The sequence below is a fragment of the Lactuca sativa genome, chromosome 4, assembly GCF_002870075.4.
Source record: "Lactuca sativa cultivar Salinas chromosome 4, Lsat_Salinas_v11, whole genome shotgun sequence".
Lineage (NCBI taxonomy): Eukaryota > Viridiplantae > Streptophyta > Magnoliopsida > Asterales > Asteraceae > Lactuca > Lactuca sativa.
In genome coordinates, this window is record NC_056626.2 from 50,081,022 (window position 1) to 50,107,808 (window position 26,787).

At 38.5% G+C, this 26,787-nt stretch overlaps 3 protein-coding genes across 3 annotated transcripts; 2 read left to right on the forward strand and 1 right to left on the reverse strand.

Moving 5' to 3' along the window:
• The first annotated feature begins 17,192 nt into the window (after window positions 1-17,192).
• LOC111900422 (probable plastid-lipid-associated protein 10, chloroplastic) lies at window positions 17,193-19,189 on the forward strand. The gene is made up of 8 exons (XM_023896335.3): window positions 17,193-17,423; window positions 17,515-17,628; window positions 17,726-17,863; window positions 17,968-18,069; window positions 18,315-18,395; window positions 18,472-18,558; window positions 18,646-18,707; window positions 18,968-19,189. Exons 1-8 carry the CDS (start codon window positions 17,271-17,273, stop codon window positions 19,080-19,082), a joined length of 852 nt encoding a protein of 283 aa, XP_023752103.1. The 5' UTR covers window positions 17,193-17,270; the 3' UTR covers window positions 19,083-19,189.
• Window positions 19,190-20,363: 1,174 nt separating this feature from the next.
• On the forward strand, window positions 20,364-21,021 carry LOC111900597 (ferredoxin-thioredoxin reductase, variable chain). The gene has a single exon (XM_023896512.3). The coding sequence runs from the start codon at window positions 20,443-20,445 to the stop codon at window positions 20,938-20,940; it is 498 nt and encodes a 165-aa protein (XP_023752280.1). The 5' UTR covers window positions 20,364-20,442; the 3' UTR covers window positions 20,941-21,021.
• Window positions 21,022-21,092: 71 nt separating this feature from the next.
• On the reverse strand, window positions 21,093-22,342 carry LOC111900514 (uncharacterized). Its single transcript, XM_023896421.2, has 2 exons — window positions 21,512-22,342; window positions 21,093-21,428 (listed from the first exon to the last, which is right to left on the reverse strand). The coding sequence occupies exons 1-2, from the start codon at window positions 21,993-21,995 to the stop codon at window positions 21,349-21,351; spliced, it is 564 nt and encodes a 187-aa protein (XP_023752189.1). The 5' UTR covers window positions 21,996-22,342; the 3' UTR covers window positions 21,093-21,348.
• Between the last annotated feature and the right edge of the window lie 4,445 nt (window positions 22,343-26,787).

A 26,787-nucleotide genomic window follows, 5' to 3' on the forward strand; every position in this document is an offset into this window, starting at 1 on the left:
AATCAATATAAATAAAGAGATAACGAGAAGATACATACCAGCCACCACATCAGGTGACGCATGGGCCTCCTCGGCCGTCATCTGGAAAACCATGCTCTTCACCACACGTGCATCCACCTTGATCTGGCGTCCGTCAGTGATCCGAAGAGTCGTAGGAGAGGGTGTTGACATCGGCCCCGAAATAGCCAAACTCGTACATTGGGCCTTCTTTGTGGTCCCTCTAATTGCAATGAAAGAAAATCAGATCAGATCCTAGGGTGGTGGTGGTAGCAGTACAATACCTGCTATAATGACCTGTCCGATTGCACTTGAAGCAGCCTGAACCACCCACCCTGCATGGTCCCTTATGCGTCCTGCCACACTTCCCACAGTGGTTCCGAGCCTGCTGGCCTCTCGTCCCTATTTTCATGCAACATCTGTCACATTTCTTCCCTTTGTTCGGCTAACATAGCCTTAATCATGCTTGCACCCCAACCATTGTCATTGGCTCTTGTGTTGCTGCTACAACAGGTACTCGCTCAATCACAGGTGGTTGATTCCTGTTTTCATCTGCATTTACAACGCCACTTCTGGTTCTTACCATTTTTGATCTACACACCGAATAAAGTGAAATTAGATCCTCATCCATGATAGATAATTAAATCATCCTTATCACTCCGAAACGTTTACATGCTAGTTCTAATACCGTCGTCATACATGGTAAACATAGATCCAAACAAATAATATCATATATGGTAAACATATAACATTTAGCACAAGCATTTTAGGCAACTTTCCTAAAATAAACTAGTGCTCGTGTCTAAAATATCACAGACACTTATCTCACAATTTTCACTTAGCATTCTAAGTTTAAGTCTAGAAATCCTACAAATTCCTAGTTCGCTTAAACTAATGCTCTGATACCAACTGTGACATCTCCAAAATCACGGCCAGAAAAGACCGGTTTCATTTATGCTTTTAAAATAATTTCAGAGTAAATCCATCGATTTAAAAGAGTTGCGGAATTTGTTCCCAAAAACAAAATATGATAAAATAATATTTACCAAAGCATTTCATAAAGAAATGTATTTTCATTATATAACAAAACCTCGGGATGTCATGTTCCGATACAGACCAGAAAGCATAAACGATGTATTACAAGCCATACAACAGTTATATACAACTACATGCTTATAAACAAAACAACTTGATAATTCATCCATCTTATGCCCTTGCGCCACTTCCTGTAATACAAATAAACTGAGTGGGTCAGGCTTGGGAGCCTGGTGAGCATATAGGGTTTTCAACCCACAATAAATAATTATATTTAATTTCATCAACCAACAATAACCCGATTACCCATTCCCGTTATCCTCACTTTACGTCACTAAAACAACATCTATTACAAGGGACCTAATCTAGGATTTTCATCGGGACGGACATTACTACAAGGGGTTTCCTCAACAATAGATATCCTAAAGGCAACCATAAGGGGGATAGAGTACACAACACCTACAGGTTATGAGCCTGCTAGCGTTCCACGGGACTGTCTAGAAAGAGTCCGTGGTCGTCATCTATACTCCGCTAGATGACTAGATCAACAACAACAACATCGAAGCCTTTCATCATTTTATCACACATCAACTATCTACCCATGCTTTACCCCAACATTTTAGTAGATTATATATATATATATATATATATATATATATATATATATAAACATACATATACAACTTTAAATCATGTATCGTATATCCATTCAATACTCAAACCAGATAACAGATAATATGCAACACATAGCACATATTCTTATAGAGATACTTCATATCTATGTGTTAGAAGAAAGTAACTACACACTCACTTGATCAGAAGATGATTGGACAACACTACGACTTTAAAAGTAGTATTCTCCGGTAAATTTGGAAGATCTTCACACACCGGGCTTCTCGCAGGCAGAGCTTCGGCTCGGAAACTCTTTTATTCTCGGGATCTTCGGGCTTTGGGACTTGCTTCGGGTCTCGGGAATGATACCGGGGCTTTGGAGGGTTAAAATAGGGCTTAGAGAGAGTATCGGGAGTGAGAGAGTAAGAGAGGAGCAACCAAAATTGGTTGACCCTTGATTTCTATTTATATGGCTGATTTTCTACACTCATGTCATGAGTTTATAAAGCTCACGCCGTGGGGATTGATCGTCACTGCATGCGTCATCACAACTTGCGTCTGTGAAGCTCTAGAAGGCGTCAGAAGTCAGTTCACATCGTGAACACTGTTTTCACGTCGTGAACTCTGACACAGCTTTGGGGTTCGTGCCCCGAACTTCAAAAATTCATAACTTTCGCATATGAGCTCCGTTTTTCGACGTTCTTTATATCCACGCGTAGGTGAGATTATGCTTTACAACTCTCGTTTAGACTCCGTTGGCTAATTTTGACTTTAATTTTAATATATTATTTTTAGTAGGCCGGGACACGAAAACTCCGATCAAAATTCATAACTCCTTCATCTTAACTCTGTTTTTGTCTGTCTTTTTATCGTTGGACTACTATCAATTAGATCTTCAATTCTCATTTAGAAAGTTTTGGCTAAATATCACTCGATCTCTATTTCGAGTATTCGGATTGCATACCGGTAAGTCGAAACTTCGAAAAATCATAACTTCCTCATACGAAGTCAGATTTAGACGTTCTTTTTATGCATGCTCGCGGTTTAACGTATTATACGACTTTAGTTTAGATCGCTAAGGAAAAATATCGCTCTATCTTAAATTCGTATTTTACGTCATTCAGCGTCGTGCCGGTTCTGTCACGAAATTTCGACAGGTCATAACTTCTTCGTTATAACTCAGATTTCAGCATTCTTTATATATCCGGAAACCTTGCCACGACCACTACCACATCCTTCATAGATATCGGGTTTATCTAACATTTCATTTTGACGCTTATTTTTATCATTAATTCATTTAAGTCACACAATTAAGCACAAAACACATAATACTCAAATTATACATCTTTATTATTTCAAGACGAGTTACAAAGGTTAACCTAGACTATCAGATCATCATTAATGACGAGCCCATAAACACGGGCGTTACAGAACGGGGGCAGAGGCGGGGGTCAGAAGGGGAATTCGGGGCGGGGATGGGGGTGGAAAGGATGGAGATTTCGAGGGTGGGGACGGGGCGGGGGATGCAATCCCCATACTGTTTGCCCCCGTTGACATCCCTACATGTTCCCTACGACCCTGGCTGACACTTAAGCGGGTCCCCGGATAAGCAAAGTTTGCAATGAAAGAAATGGAAACCTTTGGCTCCATTAAACTTTGCTCCCACCTATACTCCCAAGCAGGGACATAAATAGGACCATATGGGTGCGGAACATGGGCATCGCGAGGCAGGCTATTCATAATTAATCGTGTCACATACGATGAAGGATGATTCACACCAAGGCTGTAAGCAAAATCATGAAAAGCACAAGGATCCAAGGAACGAAATCTCTTGAGGACCTTACCACTACTACCCTCCCCACCAGCTAGAACAGCCGCAAGGGTAGCAGAAGTAGCAGAATCACTACCTCTTTTACGTCGGACTAAGGGCCCCTCACCACTCCCATCATCATCGTTATCATTAGAAACAATCACAGGATCAGTAGAAACAGGGTAAGTATGACTAGTGGTGCAAACGAGCCAAGCTACTAGGGATCGGATCGTTAAAATCTCGACTCAAAACCGATTTTAAAAGAACCCGAGTCGAGATCGAGCTTACTATTAAGCTTGTTTATTAAATGAGATCAAGCTAGAGCATATGTCATTAAGCTCGATTAGGCTCGCGAGCGAAAACAAGCCTATATATAATATATTATTATTATATATTAAAATAAAAAACATATTTAGGGAATTAGGGATTTAGGGTATTAGTAAACGAGCTTCTTAACGAGCTCGAACTGAGCTTAGTTTAATTTAGGCATGTTAGACAAAAAACAAGTTGAGCTCGAGCCCGAGTCGAGCTTATATAATTCTTTACAAGCTCGTGACGAACTCAATACTAGAAAGCTCGAATTAAGCCGAGCTCGAGCCTCGTATAACTTAAACGAGCCCGAGACGAGCCTAGACAGGCTCGAGCCTGGCTTGGATCATTTACACCCCTACGTATGACCATCATTTGTGTCATCATAGGAATCATGAACTTAATCGAGGACTTTAAATCATCCTCTTCATCATTTTGGGAGTTATTAATATTAATACCACTACCAGTAAAGTTATCATCGATAATCGTGAGATCAAAATCATCAGAACCAAGATCTTGTGCCGTAATCTTGCCTTCAACAAAGTCAGACAACAGAAAAGGCAGCCGACTTCCATCTGCATGAAGCAAACATGGGATCAATGCACATTATAAAAACAAGAGTCAGAAATATATTGTAAAAACATGTACATGGACCATGAACGAGTAAAGTAGGAACAACACCAAGACACAACCAATACAAACTCATGCCAACTTGCCCCAACATAGCTTCAGGAAATTTCTCCATCATCACATTCAAATGTGAAAACTTATCTATATCTTGGCGCAAATCACTAGTTCTAGTGGAATTTTGGTCATCAATCGTTCCAGGAGGGTGAAATCTGTTTCAATAACAGAAGCAAGAAGCGTTCAACTAGATAAATTTGTTTTCCAGTTCTTTATAAAATCATGAAGACCCTCAATAAAACTTCGTCCACTTAACCGAAAATAATACCAAGCCCCATTACTACAAGTACAAAAAAAGTACTGGAACAAAGCAACAGTAGGAACAACTAAGGAGGCATGGCAGAGCAGTTCAAAGCAGATAACCTTTACAATCGAATTAGGTTTTAGTTGGCAAGTATGAATTTTTTACGCCTCAATAACCGAACCAAAGAACAATAACGAGGGCATGTGTAAACCGGATTCAAAGTAGTAAAGATAGAAACCAAACTTACTGCATAGGGAGCAGGAAGAGAAACACCATCCTCGTCGACAAGATGACACTTCACAGAAACCCGGTTGAGACGCTCATGGCTGACGGTCGAATGAACGACATGCATCATTGAACGAGACATTCTTTTGTAAAATGTATGAGGATTCAAGATGAAGAAATGATAAAGGGAATATGGAAGAACAAGAATGAAGAATAAAAGGATGAAACTGAAAAAGATGTGACAAGCATTTATGAAATGGAAAATGGGAAGCCAACTGCTACTAAACAGGGGTAAAAGTGCCTATAGGCCTACAAGAAGTCTGGGGTGCATGACCAAACCAAGAACCATTAACTGGGTCGAGTAAAAATATAAAAAGAAAAACCCACCTAAGCCCAGTTATTATAAATCAGCAGCACTTTATGACAATTAGGCTAGGGGGCTTAATGGGGTATGGGCGTCAGCCTACACAACACTAAGCCGAACAACGAACCTGGCCTACCAACCTAGACACAAGTATATAAAATGATACCGAGCACTAGAGCAAGAATCACCCTATCACCGTACACATTCTATGAAGCATCTTCAGGATACACGGAAAAATCAAGACTATTTTAATAAAAAGAAGGTTTACACTCATAACCTAATGGTTAACACAAAACCCAGAAGGAGAAACTAAGAACTGGTGTAACATCCATAAAAATCACAACCAATTTAAACTTTTCAAAGCAACCCTTTTACTAATAAAAGTGTTTACAAAACCATTGTTTCCAACACATGATTTAAAATTAGAGTCTCATTAGATCCAATCACTAGTAAAACCAAGGATGTGTACAGTTACACCTTCGCCTTGCCACTGTCCTCTGAAGAACCTGAAACCATAAAAAAAAACTGTAACCATGAAGCTTAGTGATTTCCCCTAAAGTACCAACACACGAACATATAACATATTCAAATAATAGCACGTACTGGGTCCAAGGCTAAAAGACTGGATTACCCCTAAACCCACAATGTGAGTCTGGCTTGCCTATTGGTCCACAGCTCATATATGGCTTGCTCTTGAGCCCACATCTTATGTATGGCTTGCTCCCTGACCCAATTAGTCATCAGGCTGAAATACCCTCAATCCCTCAGTACGAATCTGGCATACCACCCGATCCTCCGCTCGTATCTGAAATGCACAAGAGCCCTCACTATGAGTTTGGCATGCCCTACCCAACCCTTAGCTCATATATGGAATGCTCCAGGGTTTGTTGGCTACAACACAAAGCAGTACAACCTCAACCCAACACAATATGTTGACATATAACATATAACAAATATATGCATATAATCATGCAGACAGAATCACAGGTAGTCCTACAGATATACTAGACTAGCACATCAGCAACTAGCATATAACCATGTAGATCTATTTCATACTCAACATATCAGTGTATAGCAGGATACCAATGCAATGGGCCGGCCTTGGTGCCTTCGACCTGTAAGTACAGTGAGTATAACTCATGTGAAGCGGCTGAATATCTCAGACAAATGCTCGGACCGCTGATCCAGAAATCCCCGTGCTGGCACCACAAAATAACATCCAATTAATAATTAAATCTCGACCCATACTGAAGAATCTGAATTGCTTGCCTAATAACCAGGGTAAAAGACCATTTTACCATTTTTCTTACTTGGCCCAAAACCAAGGTCCGATATGGCCCAACTTCTTAATTAGGCCCAAAACCATCATGAATCAAATTCCAAGAATGCTCGTACTCAATCTAAGGCCAAAGGTTAGAAGTCCAATGGTCCAAAAGGCCCAAAATTTCACCTCCTGGGGAGTACGCCCCGTGTACCAGAAGTGTACACCGCATGTACTCACCCTCTAAGCATAATGTATAAGTCCTTAAAGCATGAAACTCCATTTACGCTAAGCGTACTTTTGAGTGCGTCCATCATACTCGTCAGGGGCCAAAATTTCACATTAAGCTCTTATTGGGTTAAGTCAAAGGCATCCAACCACTTCTCTTAACCCTAAATAATGTCTTAATCCATAAGGTAGAAACCTTTAATCCTTTGCATGGATAAAGAGGGCTAAATCTCCAAAATAATTCCTTTCACAACACACAAAATCACTTAACTCTGGTGCTAAGGAAATGATCAAGCAAGCATTTTTATGGCTTAATACACTTCAAGACCTCAAAAAGGACGGTTTATATGCTTTGGAGTACTCCATACTCATAAAGATCCAAACTTTGGGGACAAAAGATTATGAAATTTTGCCATAACGAGATCTATGAATAAAGTCATCAAGTTAGAAGATTTATACCTTGAGAAGATAGATAAAGATGTACTAAGCCTGGATCCACAACCTCCAAGCAATCCCACACTTTTCCAAGAAGCTCCTTCTTCTTCTATGAGCACCAAAATGCATGAAATACCACCAGGAACTCAAGAACCACCCCAATGGAGGCTATGGCTTCATTTCTAGGGTTTAAGAGGATGGGGGTTGAAGATAATGGGATTTGGTGGTGAGTTAAGGTGCTTAAACAGTGTAACGCCTGTGTTTCCGGGCTTGCCACTTTTAGCAATGTAATAGTCTAGGTTAACCTTTGTAACCCGTTTTGAAATAATGAGATTTTATTATTTGAGTATTATGTGTTTTGTGCTTAATTGCTTAATTATGTGGTTTGATTAATTAAGAATAAAAACAAGCGTCAAAATTTAAGTGTAAAATAAACTTAATATATTTTATTAATGTTGTAGTAATTGAAACGAGGTTTCCGAATATATATAGAACGCCCAAATCTGACTTCGTATGAGGAAGTTATGATTTATCGAAGTTCCGGCTTAGCGGTATACAGCCTGTTTTACTCGATTTGAGATCGAGCGGTTGTTAGCCGAAGCAATCTAAATGAGAATCGAAGATCTCATTGTTGGTATCGAAACGATAAAAAGTTAGGCGAGAACGGACGTCAAACGAAGAAGTTATGAATTTATAACGAAAGTTTCTGTCCCGGCCTATTAAAAATAATTAATAAAAATAAAGTCAAAATTAGCCGACGGAGTCTAAACGAAAGTCGTAGAGCGTGGTCTCACCTTTTCGTGGATATAAAGAACGTCGAAAACGGAGTTCGTATGAAGAAGTTATGAATTTCCGAAGTTTATTAATCATTTTGTATTTATATTTAAATCAAAATTCGGAAGCATTATCCGAAACGAGTCATTGATCTGATCTGAGGTACGCGCCGCGTACTCGAGTACGCCCCGCGTACTCCGAGGGTGTCGACATCGCAGCAAGTGGCTTCGGATGACGCATGCGCTTACGAACTTGAAGCAGTACGCGTTGCGTACTGCTGTACGCCCCGCGTAATTGAGGCTTCCAGCCTCCTATAAATAGGATGCGAGGGTTCCGGGTTCTTTTGCCAATTCCCTCTCATTTTCGTGTCGAAGCTCTGCGCAAAACCCCCCGAAGCTATCCCGAAGTCCCGGTATCATACTCTAGCCCCGAGGCAAGTCCCGAGATCCCGAAGATCCCGAGAAGTGCGGTTCCCGAGTCGAAGCTCTGCCCGCGAGAAGTTCGATTTTCGAGGAAATCTTCCAGATCTGCTGAGGAATACTACTTCTATAAGCCGTAGTGCTGTCGGATCATCTTCTGATCAAGTGAGTGTGTAGTTATTTTCTTCTAATACAATAATACGAAGTATTTTATATGAAATACGTGCTATGTGTATATATTTGGTTGTGTTATGTGTGAATGTGTATTCACCCTCTTCTATCTTATAAATCTGATCATTTCTCTATGAGATATGTGTTATGTGTGTGTGTGCCTCATTTGTTATGTGATATCTGTGTTGATTAAAGCATGCTATACAGGTTTTTAAACTATGTATACAAATGTATATTTTTATCTACTAATATGTTGGGTAGAACATGGGTAGATAGTTGGTGTGTAATAAACAGATGAGAGGCCTCGTTGTTGTTTGATTTAGTCATCTAGCGGAGTTTAGATGACGACCACATACTTTTCTAGATAGTCTTGTGGAAACATTAGCAGGTTCGCCACCTGTAGGTGTTAATGAACTTGGGTGTTCATTCGCTGTACTCCATCCCCCTCATGGTTGCCTTATTTGACTTATATTGCTGAGGTACCCCCGAAGCATGTGTTGTCGCCCCGATGAAATATTCTTAGACTAGGTCCCTTATGTTAGTTGTTTTAGGGACATTAAAGTGAGAATAACGGGAATGGGTAATTGGGTTATTGTTGGTTGGTGAAAATTAAATATGATATTTATTGTGGGTTGAAAACCCTATATGCTCACCAGGCTCCCAAGCCTGACCCACTTAGTTTTAAATTGTATTACAGGTAGTGGCGGAAGGGCATGAGATGGATGAACCATCAAGTTGTTTTGTTTACAAGTCTGCATATGTTTATATTTGTTATATGACTTGTAATGTATTCGTTTATGCTTATTGGTCTGTATCGGAACATGATACCCCGAGTTTTGATTATAATGAAAAATACATTTCTTTTATGAAATGCTTCGGTAAACAATGTTTTATCATGTTTTGTTTTTGGGAACAAATTCCGCAACCCTTTCAAATCAAAAGGGTTTACTCTGAAAATATTTAAAAGCATAAATGAAAATCGGTCTTTTCTGGCCGAGATTTTGGGGATGTCACAGTTGGTATCAGAGCATTAGTTTAAGCGAACTAGAAATTTGTAGGATTTCTAGACTTAAACTTAGAATGCTAAGTGAAGTTTTGAGATGTGTGTCTGTTGTGATTTAGACACGAGCACTAGTTTATTTTAGGAAAGTTGCCTAAAATGCTTTATGTGCTAAATGTTATATGTTGCCATATATGATATTATTTGTTCGGATCTATGGTCTGTTGCCAACCGGATCTAGAAACCTTATGTGTGTAGGATTCTAAGCGTACGTCTACGATATTAGAACTAGCATGTAAACGTTTCGGAGTGATAAGGATGATTTGAATATCTATCATGATTGAGGATTTAATTTCACCTTATTCGGTGTGTAGATCAAAATGGTGAGAACAAGAAGTGGAGTTGGAAATGCTGATGAAAACAGGAATCAACCACCAGTGATTGAGCCAATACCTGTCGTAGCAGTAGCACCAGAGCCAATAACCATGGCTGGTGTGCAATTGATGATTCAGACGATGTTGGATCGTCAGATGGATGAAACTAGACGGTTACTTCAACAAAATCGTGAAGAACTGTCGATTCGTGTGGAAGAGCCTGAACTGAATGAAGGGCACTCAGAAGGTGGATACTTCATTGGGTCTGTTGGTCCAGCCAACCCACCGATAGTTAGGCAAGATAACCGCGATGGAAGGAATGATGGAATGGGATGCAAGTACAAAGACTTTTTGACTTGCAAACCATCGACCTTCAATGGAAAGGAGGATCTGATTGGGGTTATGGATTGGATCTCTGAAATGGAGCTAGCCTTCATGACTTGTGGCTGCAGAGGTAAATTGCAGACTATCTATGCCGTGCGTCAATTCCGAGGTGGAGCCGTTCGTTGGTGGAACACTCTAGGGAAGACCTTAAGCCCTAATGAGCCACTGCAATTGTCATGGGCAGAGTTCTTGGTGCAGTTCAAGCGCAAGTTCTGCTCGACTCAAAATCTGTTGGAGTTGGAGAACAAGTTTCTGACATTGACGAAAGGCAGCATGTCAGTTGATGAATACACCAATAGCTTCACTGATAAAATGGAGTTTGCTTTACGCATCGTTCCAGATGAGCTGACAAAGGTGGATCGGTATGCGAAGGGACTCCCATGGGAGTACGAGGTGCCAGTACGTCAGGCACTTACTCTAGAGGCAGCTATCTGGGCTGCCAAGTCTGTGGAGAACATGATCAAGGGGAGAACCACCGACAAGGTTGATGTTGGCGAGAAAAGAAAGTTTGAGGGAACATCTTGTTCCGGTAAGAAAGGAAAATTTTCGAAATCTGATTCGAAAAAGTTTGGAGGAAAAGGAGGCGAGGCGAAGTGGTGTGACAAGTGTAAGAAAAAGCACTTTGGGAAATGTAGCGAGGATGTGACCTGCTACAACTGTGGAAAGGTTGGACATTTTGCCAATGAATGTCCGAACAACAAAAGGATGTGTTTTGGGTGTAATGAAGAGGGACACATTTTGAAAGACTGTCCGAAGAAGAAGGAGGCAGCAAAGCCCAACATTCCACTAAAGCCGAAGGCGAGGGCCTTCCAGATGACACTTGAGGCTGCGAAAGATGAAGCTGATGTCGCTTCAGGTACCTTTCTCGTAAACGAATTACCTGCTCATATATTGTTTGATTCTGGAGCCAACTACTCCTTTATTTCGCATGAGTTTGGTAGAAAGCTAGCTTTGCCTATTGATAGACTAGATAATGCTTTATTAGTCGAAGTAGCTAGTGGCAAGTTTGTACCTGTTAGCCATCGTATGAAAAACGTCTTGATCGACCTTAATGGGAATAAGTTTCACGAGGCGTTATTGCCTATCGAACTTAATGGTTTCGACATCGTCTTGGGAATGGATTGGCTTAGCGCCAATGATGCTGAAATTTTATGCAAGAAAAAGATAGTTAAAGTAAACCCGCCTGGAAAAGATTCGTTTATGGTGTATGGGGACAAACGACGAGTGAATTCTGGGATCATTTCTCTAATGAAAGCCAGAAAGTGTTTGACCAAGGGATGTACATCATATTTAGCATTTGTGATTGATGCTAAGAAGGAAAAGAAGGTGATGCAGAGCATTCCAGTGGTGTGTGATTTTCCGGAAGTGTTCCCCGAGGATCTTCCTGGATTACCACCTGATAGACAAGTGGAGTTTAGAATAGACTTGTTACCAGGAACCACGCCAATAGCAAAAGCACCTTATCGATTAGCACCGACGGAGATGAAGGAGCTGATGATGCAACTTCAGGAGTTATTGGACAAAGGTTTCATTAGACCTAGTTCATCGCCCTGGGGAGCTCCGGTGTTATTTGTAAAGAAGAAAGATGGAAGTATGAGAATGTGCATCGCTTACAGAGAGCTGAACAAGGCAACAATAAAGAATAGATATCCGTTGCCGAGGATTGATGACCTGTTTGATCAATTGCAAGGTTCGAGCTATTTCGCGAAGATCGATCTTAGGTCAGGATATCATCAGCTGAAAGTAAGAGAGCAAGATATCGAGAAGACTGCATTCAGAACTAGATATGGACACTATGAGTTCTTGGTTATGTCGTTTGGACTAACCAATGCTCCCGCAGCGTTCATGGATTTGATGAATAGGGTTTGTAATCCTTTCCTTGATAAATCCGTGATAGTGTTCATAGACGACATTCTGATCTACTCGAAAAGCTAGGAGGAGCATGGCAGACACTTGCGAGAAGTGTTCGAAGTTTTGAAGAAGGAGAAGCTTTATGTGAAGTTCTCCAAATGTGATTTTTGGATTCGTGAGGTCCAATTCTTGGGTCACGTGGTCAACCAAGAAGGGATAATGGTTGATCCAGCGAAGATCGAAGCTGTGACGAAGTGGGAACAACCGAAAAGTCCCACGGAGATTCGAAGCTTTTTGGGATTAGCCGGATATTACCGCAGGTTTATCCAAGGCTTTTCTTCGATTGCTACTCCATTGACAGCTTTGACCCACAAAGGAGCTACTTATGCTTGGAGTGAGAAGCATAAAGAAGCATTCGAGAAGTTAAAGAAGAAGCTATGCGAGGCACCGATACTTTTTCTACCCGATGGAGTTGAAGACTTCGCTGTTTATAGCGATGCGTCTGGTGTTGGATTGGGTTGTGTTTTGACCCAAAGAGAAAAGGTGATAGCATATGCGTCTCGACAGCTGAAAGAGCATGAAAAGAATTACCCGACTCATGATTTGGAGTTGGCAGCGGTAGTTTTCGCTCTGAAAATATGGAGGCATTACCTCTATGGCATGAAGTGCAAACTTTTCACTGATCATAAGAGTCTCCAATACCTCTTTAATCAGAAAGAATTGAATATGAGGCAACGACGCTGGCTAGAATTACTTAAAGACTACGACTGCGAGATACTTTACCACCCCGGTAAAGCTAATGTTGTTGCTGATGCTCTCAGTCGGAAAGTCAATCTTGAAAGGAAGAGGCCAAGAGCGTTGAGAATTGAAGTTGTCTCGACTATTGTGGAAAGTATAAAGAAAGCTCAAGAGGAAGCTTCTGAGAAAAATGACCGAAAGGAGGAACGTTTGGGTAAAACGTTGGTGTTTGGTACTAACGGTCATGGACTGAAGGTATTCCAAGATCGTATTTGGGTACCTAAGTCAGGAGGAATTAGGGACCTTCTGATGGAAGAAGCTCATAAAACCATGTACTCAATTCAGAGGGTTGGGAACCAAGCTTACAAGCTCGAATTACCCGAAGAGCTGAATGGAATTCACAACACTTTTCATGTGTGTTATTTGAGGAAGTTCACGGGAGAAGTTCCCGATATAATTCCAATTTCTGAATTGAGAATTGATGAGAACAAAAGGTTGATTGAAGAACCAGAGGCAATTGTTGACCGAAAGACTAAGAAGTTGCGACGCAGAATGGTTGGGTTAGTGCTTGTCCGATGGAAACACACGAATGTGCCGAATCTCACCTGGGAGACGGAGAGTGACATGTTGAGTCGCTATCCGCATTTGTTTGTTGATGTGTGATTCCAGGGACGGAATCATTCTAAGGTGGGGAGAATTGTAACGCCTGTGTTTCCGGGCTTGCCACTTTTAGCAATGTAATAGTCTAGGTTAACCTTTGTAACCCGTTTTGAAATAATGAGATTTTATTATTTGAGTATTATGTGTTTTGTGCTTAATTGCTTAATTATGTGGTTTGATTAATTAAGAATAAAAACAAGCGTCAAAATTTAAGTGTAAAATAAACTTAATATATTTGGTTAATGTTGTAGTAATTGAAACGAGGTTTCCGAATATATATAGAACGCCCAAATCTGACTTCGTATGAGGAAGTTATGATTTATCGAAGTTCCGGCTTAGCGGTATATAGCCTGTTTTACTCGATTTGAGATCGAGCGGTTGTTAGCCGAAGCAATCTAAATGAGAATCGAAGATCTCATTGTTGGTATCGAAACGATAAAAAGTTAGGCGAGAACGGACGTCAAACGAAGAAGTTATGAATTTATAACGAAAGTTTCTGTCCCGGCCTATTAAAAATAATTAATAAAAATAAAGTCAAAATTAGCCGACGGAGTCTAAACGAAAGTCGTAGAGCGTGGTCTCACCTTTCCGTGGATATAAAGAACGTCGAAAACGGAGTTCGTATGAAGAAGTTATGAATTTCCGAAGTTTATTAATCATTTTGTATTTATATTTAAATCAAAATTCGGAAGCATTATCCGAAACGAGTCATTGATCTGATCTGAGGTACGCGCCGCGTACTCGAGTACGCCCCGCGTACTCCGAGGGTGTCGACATCGCAGCAAGTGGCTTCGGATGACGCATGCGCTTACGAACTTGAAGCAGTACGCGCTGCATACTGCTGTACGCCCCGCGTAATTGAGGCTTCCAGCCTCCTATAAATAGGATGCGAGGGTTCCGGGTTCTTTTGCCAATTCCTTCTCATTTTCGTGTCGAAGCTCTGCGCAAAAACCCCCGAAGCTATCCCGAAGTCCCGGTATCATACTCTAGCCCCGAGGCAAGTCCCGAGATCCCGAAGATCCCGAGAAGTGCGGTTCCCGAGTCGAAGCTCTGCCCGCGAGAAGTTCGATTTTCGAGGAGATCTTCCAGATCTGCTGAGGAATACTACTTCTATAAGCCGTAGTGCTGTCGGATCATCTTCTGATCAAGTGAGTGTGTAGTTATTTTCTTCTAATACAATAATACGAAGTATTTTATATGAAATACGTGCTATGTGTATATATTTGGTTGTGTTATGTGTGAATGTGTATTCACCCTCTTCTATCTTATAGATCTGATCATTTCTCTATGAGATATGTGTTATGTGTGTGTGTGCCTCATCTGTTATGTGATATCTGTGTTGATTAAAGCATGCTATACAGGTTTTTAAACTATGTATACAAATGTATATTTTTATCTACTAATATGTTGGGTAGAACATGGGTAGATAGTTGGTGTGTAATAAACAGATGAGAGGCCTCGTTGTTGTTTGATTTAGTCATCTAGCGGAGTTTAGATGACGACCACATACTTTTCTAGATAGTCTTGTGGAAACATTAGCAGGTTCGCCACCTGTAGGTGTTAATGAACTTGGGTGTTCATTCGTTGTACTCCATCCCCCTCATGGTTGCCTTATTTGACTTATATTGCTGAGGTACCCCCGAAGCATGTGTTGTCGCCCCGATGAAATATTCTTAGACTAGGTCCCTTATGTTAGTTGTTTTAGGGACATTAAAGTGAGAATAACGGGAATGGGTAATTGGGTTATTGTTGGTTGGTGAAAATTAAATATGATATTTATTGTGGGTTGAAAACCCTATATGCTCACCAGGCTCCCAAGCCTGACCCGCTCAGTTTTAAATTGTATTACTGGTAGTGGCGGAAGGGCATGAGATGGATGAACCATCAAGTTGTTTTGTTTACAAGTCTGCATATGTTTATATTTGTTATATGACTTGTAATGTATTCGTTTATGCTTATTGGTCTGTATCGGAACATGACACCCCCGAGTTTTGATTATAATGAAAAATACATTTCTTTTATGAAATGCTTCGGTAAACAATGTTTTATCATGTTTTGTTTTTGGGAACAAATTCCGCAACCCTTTCAAATCAAAAGGGTTTACTCTGAAAATATTTAAAAGCATAAATGAAAATCGGTCTTTTCTGGCCGAGATTTTGGGGATGTCACAAACAGGGTCTAAGACCCTAAATTAGGGTTTGGGACTGACTAGAGTACACTGATCGTACTTCTGGTAGCCCAACATACTCCCTTAAGGCTCCGCGATCATTTCCTTAGTACGCCCAACGTACACCAATCTACACCCCGCGTATTGACCTTTACACTAGTACGTCATGCGTACACTTGTGTACGCCCCGTGTACTCGGTTAACCCTCAATTCACCAAATCGAAGGCCATAACTTCTTCGTTATAAGTCCGTTTCCGACGATCCTGATATCCACGAAAAGGTAACGAGAAACTCTACACTTCTATCAACTCATACTTGCCTTAAAGCTTTCCGAACAAAAATCCAAAATTCATAAAAAGCTCTACTGTCTCTTTACGATTATACCTTTGGGCTCCAAAACACAAACCGAATTCCCAAGCCATCTATCCTACCTTATCCACCCCAGATGGGTCTAAATCTCCCTTTCTCAAAGGCCCTAAGCCTTATGATAACTGGTCTTTGGGTCACGACCCCACATTAGGAAATGATTCGGAACAAGGTGCTACAACTGGTTTGAGGCCCAACTATAAAAACAGGCCTTTGCCTAACTTGAGAGGTAAGACCTACACAACCATTGGCAATTAAAATACATTCAATGCTCTGAATATAACTCCTAACTTAGGCATCAGATAGCAATACAGGGTGTTCGCCCTCAATATGGCTTTCTAACCTATATTTGTCACATATCATGCAACGTGTTATCTGGACTGCTCATTGAAAGAGGCTCTAACAAAGACGACCACAAGCATCCGGGTCACCACGTAATAGCATTTAAAATACCTTAAGTACATTGCTTACTATTGGAGTTGATTGATCTCAGTGTATGTCTACTTTGATCAACATGAAGAATTGAAGACCCAAAAACGTGATTATGGAAACTTGAGTGACAATTAGCTAATTCTAGAAGCTTTGTGATAAGTATCAAGCTTATTCAATCAAGCTTATGTTGCTATGATTTCAAATACTGTGAATTCTTTAGGTATTGCTTTAACGGATGCAAATAGTATTTGTTTAATGCCAATGTTTTAGTTTTCATATGTCTTATGAATTTAATAGTTTTTTTATATGAGAACTATTTTTGAGAGTTTGTTCTTAATCAAACTTTGTTATATCATTACCTCTCATATTTATGAAGTCGTTCTTAATCAATAAAGATTTAGTTTCTAGGTATTGTTCTTTTGCCTTCTTTTCATTCTTTGTTGTTGATTGCATAGTTACGGATCACTAGTAGGTAGGTATTAGATGTATCTCTAAAAAATACTATTGTAAGTAAGTCAATATATTTTATAAAAAACTAACAACTTAGAAAAATATATAAAATAAATAACTCACGTTTTTATATAAATATATTCTCACTTTTTCATATGGAATCTATAATTGCTACCAAAAAAAAAACATGAATACATATTTACTTTTAGACCTGCACATATAAATTGCGAGATATATAACGCTCCCACAAATATCCAATCCCAACAGGGATCCCGGAGAAATGGATTTGCGGTTGCCGACTACAACTGCTCTTTTCCGGCCACCAACAACTTCAAATATTCTACCTTCTTCATCAACCTTCTCCTTTCCCTTCTCATATTCAAGAAATAGATTTCGATGCTCCATGACAACAACCTTTACATCATCCCCACAGGTACTCGATTCTCTCCCTTCTCGATTTCCCCTCTTCCCATCGATATTTCTCATATTTTATTCCCTCCTTCTCTTTCTTTCCGTTGATTCAGATAAATGAAACAGAATTAGAAAACAAGAAATATGACTTGTTGAAAGCTGTTCAAGACACTCAACGTGGACTTACCACTACCCCTAACCAACGCTCGGAAATTGAAGAGTCTTTGGTAGGCCTCTTCGCTTTAATTTTCATCCATCAATGACGAATTCAGATTGATTCCATAGTTATGTAGTATGATGGTGGAAAGGAATGGGATTTTGTAGGTGGATTTGGAGAGTTGTCGAGTGGATAATGAACCAATTGATTTAGAGAAATTGGATGGAACATGGCGATTGCAGTATACATCTGCCTCTGATGTTCTCGTTCTTCTTGATTCTTCCTCCAGACTTCCCTTTTTTCAGGTTTCCAGTTGCTTCAGTGATCCTCATCTCTTTCCCCTTGTTTATCTCTTACAATATTGCAGATTCCCTTTGTTGATATACCTGAATTGTTATATGATGATTAGGTTGGCCAGATATTTCAGAAGTTTGAATGCAAGGGTAAAGATAAAGATAATGGAGGCTACATCCGCAATGTTGTTCGTTGGAGTATTCCTAGATTGTTAGAGGTATGTACATGATTTTATTATAAGTAATTACATAATTAATCATTAAATCAAAACTTTGCTAGTGGTTTAAAAGGAAACAATTAATTTAGAATATGAGTCCAACGTGTTAACATCTGTCTGAGTCCATCGCATATCAAACACAGTATAACCTGTTAAACATCAGTCTGAGTCCAACGCATATCAAACACAGTATAACCTGTTTCTGAAAATCCTTTAAGTACTGATACAACACGTGATTTTTACAGGACAACGAAGGTGCTACCCTCCTTGTATCTGCAAAATTTTCTATCGTGTCGCGGCGTAACATCTACCTGCAGTTTGAAGAGGTCGGTTAATATCATTGATCTATCATAAATAAATAAATAAAATGAATTTTTGGTAGCATTTTTGTTTCAATGGCAGATATCTCTTCAAAATATAAATATAAGTGACGAATTGCAAGCTCTAATAGCCCCGGCATTACTGCCACGCTCATTCTTGACCTTACAGGTAAACTCATAGTATTAATTATTTGTTTTGATTTTTAATTACATCAAAATCAAATTATGTGATTTATTTTTTTGTATTTACTTTTAGATATTGCAAGCGATTCGTTCTTTTAAAGCTCAAGTTCCAGTGAGTACCACAAGCCCAGGAAGGTACATTAACAAACTTATTATAAGCTATTTTGAATCAGATTTCAAGAAATAACAGATTTATTTATGGGAAGTGATATTTCCACTTGATAAATTGATTCATCCACTTGAAATGTATGTTTTACCAACTTGTACGATAGCTGCAAAGGTATTGTACCTCGTGTGGATGAATCAAATTATTAATTGGAAATATTACTTCCCTTTATTTATTTATGATATAAGATAAAAATGGAAATAATTAAACTTGGTATATGACGTGGCAGGCAATCGGTGGGAGGACTTTACTACCTTTCATATCTGGACAGGAACATGCTTGTGGGTCGAGCGGTGGGAGGTGGTGGTGTGTTTGTATTTACTCGAGCTCAAAACTTCGTGTAATTTACCCATTTTGCCCATTGTAATTTGTATCACATAACTTATTCTTAATACAATTGTACCATAATATTTCATTTTGCAAATACAAAAATGGAAATTAGATTTTTGGATGTTTACGTTAAATATAACATCATATAGTTTGCCCTCAAGGATTCGATTTTTGATAGCCGAGTCGTGAGAGTCTCAATTCCAATATGGACTGGGTTTCTTGAGCACATTGTTATTGAGCTCTTATAGTAGCTATCATCTATATTGATGTATCATGTATATTTGATTTAAATACAACAATTCCCAATTCCCCTGTTGATTTTAAGGAGAGAAGTGAGGAATTAAAAAGAAAAATGAAAAAAAAAATTATGCTCCTTAGTTTTTGGAAAGGAGAAAAAAGGGATGATGATTTATTATAATCTTGTCTCCTAATTTTTTATAAGGTTATCGTGTACGATTTTACCCTTCAACATAAATATAAAAAATATCACATAACCTCTAATTTTCGATTTTCTTCGTGTCACATACCAAGTGTTTTCTATCATCAGTAACTTCATATTTTTCCATTCAACCAAACTTTCTTTTATTTTTTCGGACTAGAAAACACAAATATATAAATATCTTTTTTCCCGTTCTTTTATGTTTTCTCCTTATTTTTCTTTCGTTTATTTTCTTTCCCGTTACTAAATTCGGGAACACAGCTTAAAGATTATAGGAAGAATACCTTCATATAGTTTGTTGACATTTGATTTGAACAATCTGAAAATGAAATGAAAGTAAGTTTTGATAATTGAAAAGTAATAAAAAGACGATGAAAATTGGATAGCTGATTGAATATTGTGATTTTGAGATAAACAACATGTTGTCAATTTTTATTTCAGGTAATCAAATCTTTATTTAATTATGATGACAATTCCTTTTTTGCTAAGACCCGCATAGAAATATGCCACTGATGTGAGTAAAGCCAAAGCAACAGTAGTATTTATATCATTCGTGGGGGCGGCTAACTCCCCATGAGGTAATTGTATGATTTTCCAAGGTAAAAGTGCACCTGACCAATTAGAAACAAAAATAAATAGAAACATAGTTCCAATAAAAGGAACCCAAGGATCAAAATTTGCATTTCAAATATGTTTCTTGAAATAGAAAAAAAAAAACAACTAAAATTAATTTGTATTTTTAGTTTTATTAGATAAAATTAGGGAAATGAAGTGATGATAAACAAGTGAGGTGTCAATTTTAAAATTAATTCGAACTTTCCTCTTACTTTCCATGACCATATAAATTAGAGACCTCACCTTAATGGATAATAAAATCCTCTGCCCTAAAATCTATAGTAGTTGACAGGTGCCATAACCCAATCGGCAAACTAATAATGACATCTCCGGCGATATTCTCCGCCGCAACGCCACTCAATTTACCTCCGTCCACCGCCAATAATCGGGTAATTCCTCCCCTTTTTTGTGCTTCCGCTTCCGTTTATGATTGCTCTCTAACACGTAGCATCACCAACAACAAAAGATCGAATCTGCGTCTACGGATCAAAGCAGCAGCGTCGGACTCCACGGCGATCGTTGACAATCCAACGGTGGCGTCCACTTCTGAAAAAGAAGAAGGAATTAAGGCGAAGATCGGAGCTAGGGTTAGGGTTAAAGTGCCGTTGAAGGTTTATCATATACCTAAAGTATCGGAGGTAGAGTTGAATGGGAAGGAAGGCAAAATCAAAGATAACATCTCCGTTTGGAAAGGGAAACACATTTCAGCTAATTTTCCTTACAAGATTGAGTTCTTCGAGAAACTTGAAGGTCGCGGCGACGCTCCTGTGAAGTTCTTCGCACACCTCAAGGAAGATGAGTTTGAATATATTGATTGATTCATGATTTTTGGTTGAAAAACACCTATTCAATCTCCGATTTCATATTATTAATAGTATATCATATTTCATTAGCGTCTACTTCTGGATTTTGATTCGCATGTCGCATTCATTTTTCATCAATTTTCGTTGGTATATAGAGCTTCATAATCTTCGTAAACAAATTGTGGTCATATATTAACTTCATAATTTACAGCATCTCTGTGATTCTTACATAATTTGATAGAGTTTACTTGATCCCCCGAATCCACCAGATTTACTCAGACAACCATCAACACTTTTATGTCGGTGATCGGGATCTCGGCATCTCGCCATTCAACTTGTCTCCGGTGAGAATCTATAGTTCTAAATTCTGTATTCTCATTTGATTCGAGCGTGTGGTTGTATCCCTCCCCCCTCTTTGCTCCTTCAAGAAGACTGTATCACGGAACAAGCAACCGCTTGTGCCCAGTGCCTCAACTTTGCCTTGACCTGCTGCGGATCTTCTCCTGCAAAATTCCATGAATTTATTTATGGATTTAGGTGGTGGAGACTGGAGAATGGAGATGGTTAATTTCAGAATTTCACAAACCTGGGCTACAAATCTTCCATGGATCTTCATTGCCGAACGACGATGTTCCTGATTTTGACGACAGCGAGCCTATCCCGTCAAGTTTAGGTCCCGGTGAGACGTTACCGCCGTTGGGGCTGCCGAGCCTGTTGACGGCGAAGTAAATATCAAGGGCAGGTAGAGTATTGGTCAACCGTTGACCGCCTTCATCATCATTGAACCCAAACCCTAACTCCAGGCAACCTTTGAGCTCTTTGAGATCTTCCGACAACTCATCAGTTGCTGCAGAGCCAGATTCATCTTTCTTCTTCTTCTTCTTTTCTTTTATGTGATTGAGACGGCGCCTCCTCTCCCAGGCAACATTCCGGGGGCTCTCGCTCAAGGATAGCTGTTTCAACAGGGCTCTCCGTTTCTTCCACAGCGGCGTTGGGCGTGGTGATGTGGGTTTGAGAGGCGGCAATGGCAATGAAACAATCATGGATTGATTGGTCTTGGGCTCACCCATTTTGGAGATGGATGTTGGGGGAGGGGGGCCACGGTGGAGCAGCGGCGGGACGGCCGCCTGAACCGACCGTGACAAGTAGTGGTGGAGGAAGAAGGTGAATTATTTGTGTGATGGAGGGAAACATCAAATATGAGATTGGTATTATGTTTGTAAACGAGGGTGAGAGAGTGAGAGTAGGAGGAGAGCCTTTTTGTGCTTCTAATTTGGTTGTTTAAATCAGTGGGCATAATTTACCATCCTAAATCAATGGTTGATTAATCATTTATAAGTGCGATTCAACATGTATTTACTAAGTATTAAAATTAGTGGCTTTTTCATTTGGGAAGTCATGGTTCAAGTATTGCTTTAGAAATAAATTAGTTTGTTGTTTCAAATAAACATAATAATAACATAATAATAAAACATTTAAAAAGATATATAATAAAGTAGAAAATGAGATTGTAAAGATTTTATGTTATTATTATTAAAAAGGGTTATTGTCCTTGTAGCCTAACAATGTTTAGTATATTGATTTAAATGATTCATCATAATTTTTGTCTTTGAAGGATACAAACTTGTGTTTTTAGGTTTTAAAAGGTTGCTATGGAAAATTTAAAGGGGTCACCCGGTGATCCGAATCCTAATCATAAGTTTGCATATGCCACGTTGGTGTGAGTTTTTCTTATCCTAATCATCAGTTTCCATTAACCCACATTGACTTTCAAAAGTCAAGTTAAATGAATGCAATTGAGAGTTGTGTTTTGTTGGAGTTGTAGGATGGAGACCCATTTGGGAATCAATTTGATTCAGATGAATGCAATTGAGAGTTGTGTTTTGTAAAGAATCTAACGAGTAAGTGAAGTAAACTGGAGATGAAGAACAAAACGGCCAAAATAACGACAATGAATAGAACTACTATGCTGATGTTTTGAGAATATGAAGAAGGGGATGATGTTGTATGGAGAGTTACAGTAAACGATGAGTCGTCATCTACATGTATGGCCTCTGGAGAACCACCTCCCTCTACCACTACAACCCTCTCCACCCCCTTCACCGAAAACACACTTTACTCCTCCAAAACGCTATCGAGTTCATCGTCAAATCGCAGTTCAACAAATCCTCTGGTTCAACGTTGTTTCCGGATTGGGAATGTACACAAAGTGTGAAGAAGTAGTGAGATCTGTCTAGTTTCACGACGGCTTTGTTCTTGGCGAACGACCACTGGATTTCATTTCCGACACAAGCGAGAGTCGTGATGACGTTGTCGCCTTGTCGGAGACGGGTTATTTCAAACACCTCAGAAGCTTGGATGCTTTGTTGTGTTTTCGATTAAGTGAACGATTGATCCGGGTATTACAACTTCCTCTGAAGATTCAAAGCAGTTGATTGTTGTTGTTCATGGCTTTGCTCGTTGTCAGGGAACAGTTTTTCAGCGAGATATTTGGTCTCGAGTGATGGGTAAATAGATGGAGCTGAAGGATTTGATGATAAAAATGAGGAATATGAATTTAGGTTTGATTGATCAACTTGTGGGTATAGATTTTTAGAGGAGTGTAACACCATGTTTGATTATAGTTGTTGCATGTTTTCAAGATTTTGAGGATATTGTTGACTCACCTGCTTACTTGACATTTGACAAAGCAGTGTTATTTTCTAATGTGGGTAAAAATACCAAAATTACTAGTAAAATACAAGTTCATGCCCTTTAAAGGCAAAAAAAAAACAATGGCCCATTTAAGCCATTATACTAAAGTTTGTAGCGAGTGGTTCCCAAGATTTTGGAACCGAAGCCTGTTGTATCGGCTCTCATTTTTTTGGAACCAGAACCAGATGTTCTGGTTCCGGCTATGGAATATGAACTATATTATGAATGCTTTTTTAGTGGTGCATAGCTATACTATAAAACTCATAATAGTGTGTTACTAATGCTCAATGATGGAGAAATATGGAAAAATATGGAGAACCTATGATTATTCACTAAATAATGTTTTATAACACTCCACCTTAAATAACGATTGTATCATGCATCATTAAAACTTTAATAGGTAAAACCTCATGGAAAAAAACCATTATTAAGGAAAAAGAGTACATGATTAATAATAGACATTGGAAATTAGTGTCTCGTTAAAAACTTTGCTAAGAAAACTCTGAGAAAAACTTAGGTAAGGAAAATAATACAATATGTTTCCAACTCCCTTTGATGGAAACACCACTTGATTTCCTTGAAGCGCCGCATACCAATGTTTCTTACCATCTTTTCAAATTTGGATGTAGGGAGTGTTTTAGTAAACAGATCTGTCAACTTGTTACTTGATTGTATTTTCTGGATGCTGATGTCACACTCCTTTTGAAGATCATGAGTGAAAAAATAACTTTGGTGATATATGTTTGGTTTTGTCTCCTTTGATAAATCATTCCTTGAATTAGGCTATACAAACCTGTTAGAGTGCAAAGTTCTACTTGGATATGGTTTACCCTCTTTGAATGTGTAATAAGTTTAGCCTTTCCTATAAATAGGAAGTGAGTGGCTCCTATTTTATGTAAGAAGAACTATTTGTGAGATTAATCTAGTGAGAGATTATTACAAGACTCACTTTGTAATAGCTTACTAGATTAATGAGAGCTTAAACGAATTATTTACTCTTTGTGTTCTTCGTGGTTGATTGATTCACTTAATCTTTACATTTCCGCATTCGTCACCATAACCTGGTCACTACAATTGGTATCATAGCGGGTGCTTGAAGTTTTCAAGAAATTGATCCATGATGACAACATGATTTGGTGAATCACAAATTGTTGGAAGTTCTTCATTTTTTAGAGCATTTTTGGTTCTAGAAATTGAATTGTTCTTTGATCTTGATTCAAATTTGATTTCCCCTCTCTAGAATTTATATGTTTTCGCTTTCTCTCTCTAGAATTCATGTCAAAATCACTTTCTCTCTCTAGAATTTTGATCAATTTTTCTTTCTTTCTTTGGAAGCTCATTCGAATTTTGCTTTCTCTCTCTCTAGAGATTTCTTTCAAATTCACTTTCTCTCTCTAGAAATATTCAAGTTCTTGTGATCTTTTTGTTAATTGGTCAAAGATGGTGTGTTTGGATTATGATTCTTGGATCGTGATGATTGAAGATGTCAAGTAAAAAGTCAATGAAGAACAATATTATGGATTATTGTTGAAAGGTGATTTTAGAAAATTAATCTTTCAACCTCTTTGTAAGATCAAAAATTTGATTGATTTAACAATGGATATGTTAGTATGGGATAGAAATAAAGAGGGAAGAGAAAAAGAATTGTTCAGAAAGCAATATGTTTCGCTAATTGAAGATCCAAGTGATCTAAATACTCTTGAAGATCATAAAGATGTTCTTGAAGAATTTCATCTTGTTCATGGTGTTCAAGACAAGGGAATTCAATATGAATCTCAAGAGGTTGTGAAAGTCTTTTGATCAGTTGGAGTTCAAACCGATGATTGTTTATATTCTTGTGATTCGTTTGAAGGAACGGTGTCGTATAGAAAGCCTTCAATCCAAGATGTTCAAGTGTATCAAACTCTAAAAGATTTGATTAAAAAATGCAAAGTTCAAATTATGAAGAATGAAGTTATTCTTGAATTCAAAATCTTCAAGATCCAAAAAGATGAAAAGAGAAGAAAAAGAAAAAGAAGATCAAAAACAAGAAAATTTGGGTTTCTAAACAAAATTCTTCAAATGTCGTTTTGAAGCTGAAATCAATGAAGAAAGTTTGGGTTGCAAAGAAAAAATCATCAAATTTTGTTACGGAATTAAATTTCAAACCAATTGTTGAAGATTCTCAAATTCGTTATGAAGATAAGTTCGATCTTGGAGAAATGAGAAGAAGTTTCATGGATAGTACAATGTGCATCATGGATGGTACGTGAAATTTGAAGATTTCTTAATTCCAACCATGGAACCTAGATCTTCCATGTTTGATTCATGCATTGCAAATGGAAAAAGAATTTTCAAGGAGGTTTCACAAATTCTCAATGGATGCCAAAAAAAATTTGTTGAATTCGATACATCTTTTATTAAAGAGTCAATGATGAAATGAAGATGATAAAAATTATTATGGTCTTGTTACTGTTCATCATGAGTTGAATAATTGATCCATTCAATTCTCAGGCCCATCTTCGAATTATCACTATTCATTCGATCCAAAACTTAATCAAATTTTAATCCATTGTTCATCTGATCCAAAATTCGAGCCCAGACTAATTCTCGTCACTGTTCATTCTTTTAAGCCCAAATCGAAATTCATTTATTCATATATTTCTTTCTCTCGCATCAGTCGAGTATTTCGAGTCTCTCAATCAAAGTCAATTGTTGGGGTAGTAATCGAATGGAAAAAGGTTTTAATGAATTTCGAATTGATTTTCAATTGTATTTGGACTTTGTAATCTCTCAATCGGAACTCGCAATGGAAGTCTATGATTCGAAGTTAAAATTGAGTGGGTGGATGATGTTGATTTTCAAATCAGATCTTTGATGTCGATTTGTTGATGACAAGTAATCGTAGTCGTGACTGGAAATTCTGTGTGGTTCGTTTGTTTTTGGAACAATCTAAAGCTGAAGAGTATTTATGAGTCGATTCAATTGAAAAGTCAAACTAAAAGTCGAAATTAAATTTTTTATTGTGATTCAATGTAATTTGGAAGTCGAAATCAAACTTGACGGCCGAACTTAAATTTCAGTCGAGACTTTCAATTGGAATGTTAATTGGAATCGAGAGTCGATTTTGGATGATGCTTTCTACGGAATCGATATTTGGATGAGTACTCTGCGTTGATACCACTGCTT

Excerpts from the sequence above, each read along its gene's own strand:
- LOC111900422 (XM_023896335.3), top strand. The coding sequence starts at position 17,271 with ATGGATTTGCGGTTGCCGACTACAACTGCTCTTTTCCGGCCACCAACA. Across the intron at positions 18,070-18,314 it reads GTATTCCTAGATTGTTAGAG|GACAACGAAGGTGCTACCCT; the intron begins GTATGTACATGA and ends TGATTTTTACAG. Across the intron at positions 18,396-18,471 it reads TCTACCTGCAGTTTGAAGAG|ATATCTCTTCAAAATATAAA; the intron begins GTCGGTTAATAT and ends TTTCAATGGCAG.
- LOC111900597 (XM_023896512.3), top strand. The coding sequence starts at position 20,443 with ATGACATCTCCGGCGATATTCTCCGCCGCAACGCCACTCAATTTACCT.
- LOC111900514 (XM_023896421.2), bottom strand. The coding sequence starts at position 21,995 with ATGGGTGAGCCCAAGACCAATCAATCCATGATTGTTTCATTGCCATTG. Across the intron at positions 21,429-21,511 it reads ATGGAAGATTTGTAGCCCAG|GAGAAGATCCGCAGCAGGTC; the intron begins GTTTGTGAAATT and ends GGAATTTTGCAG.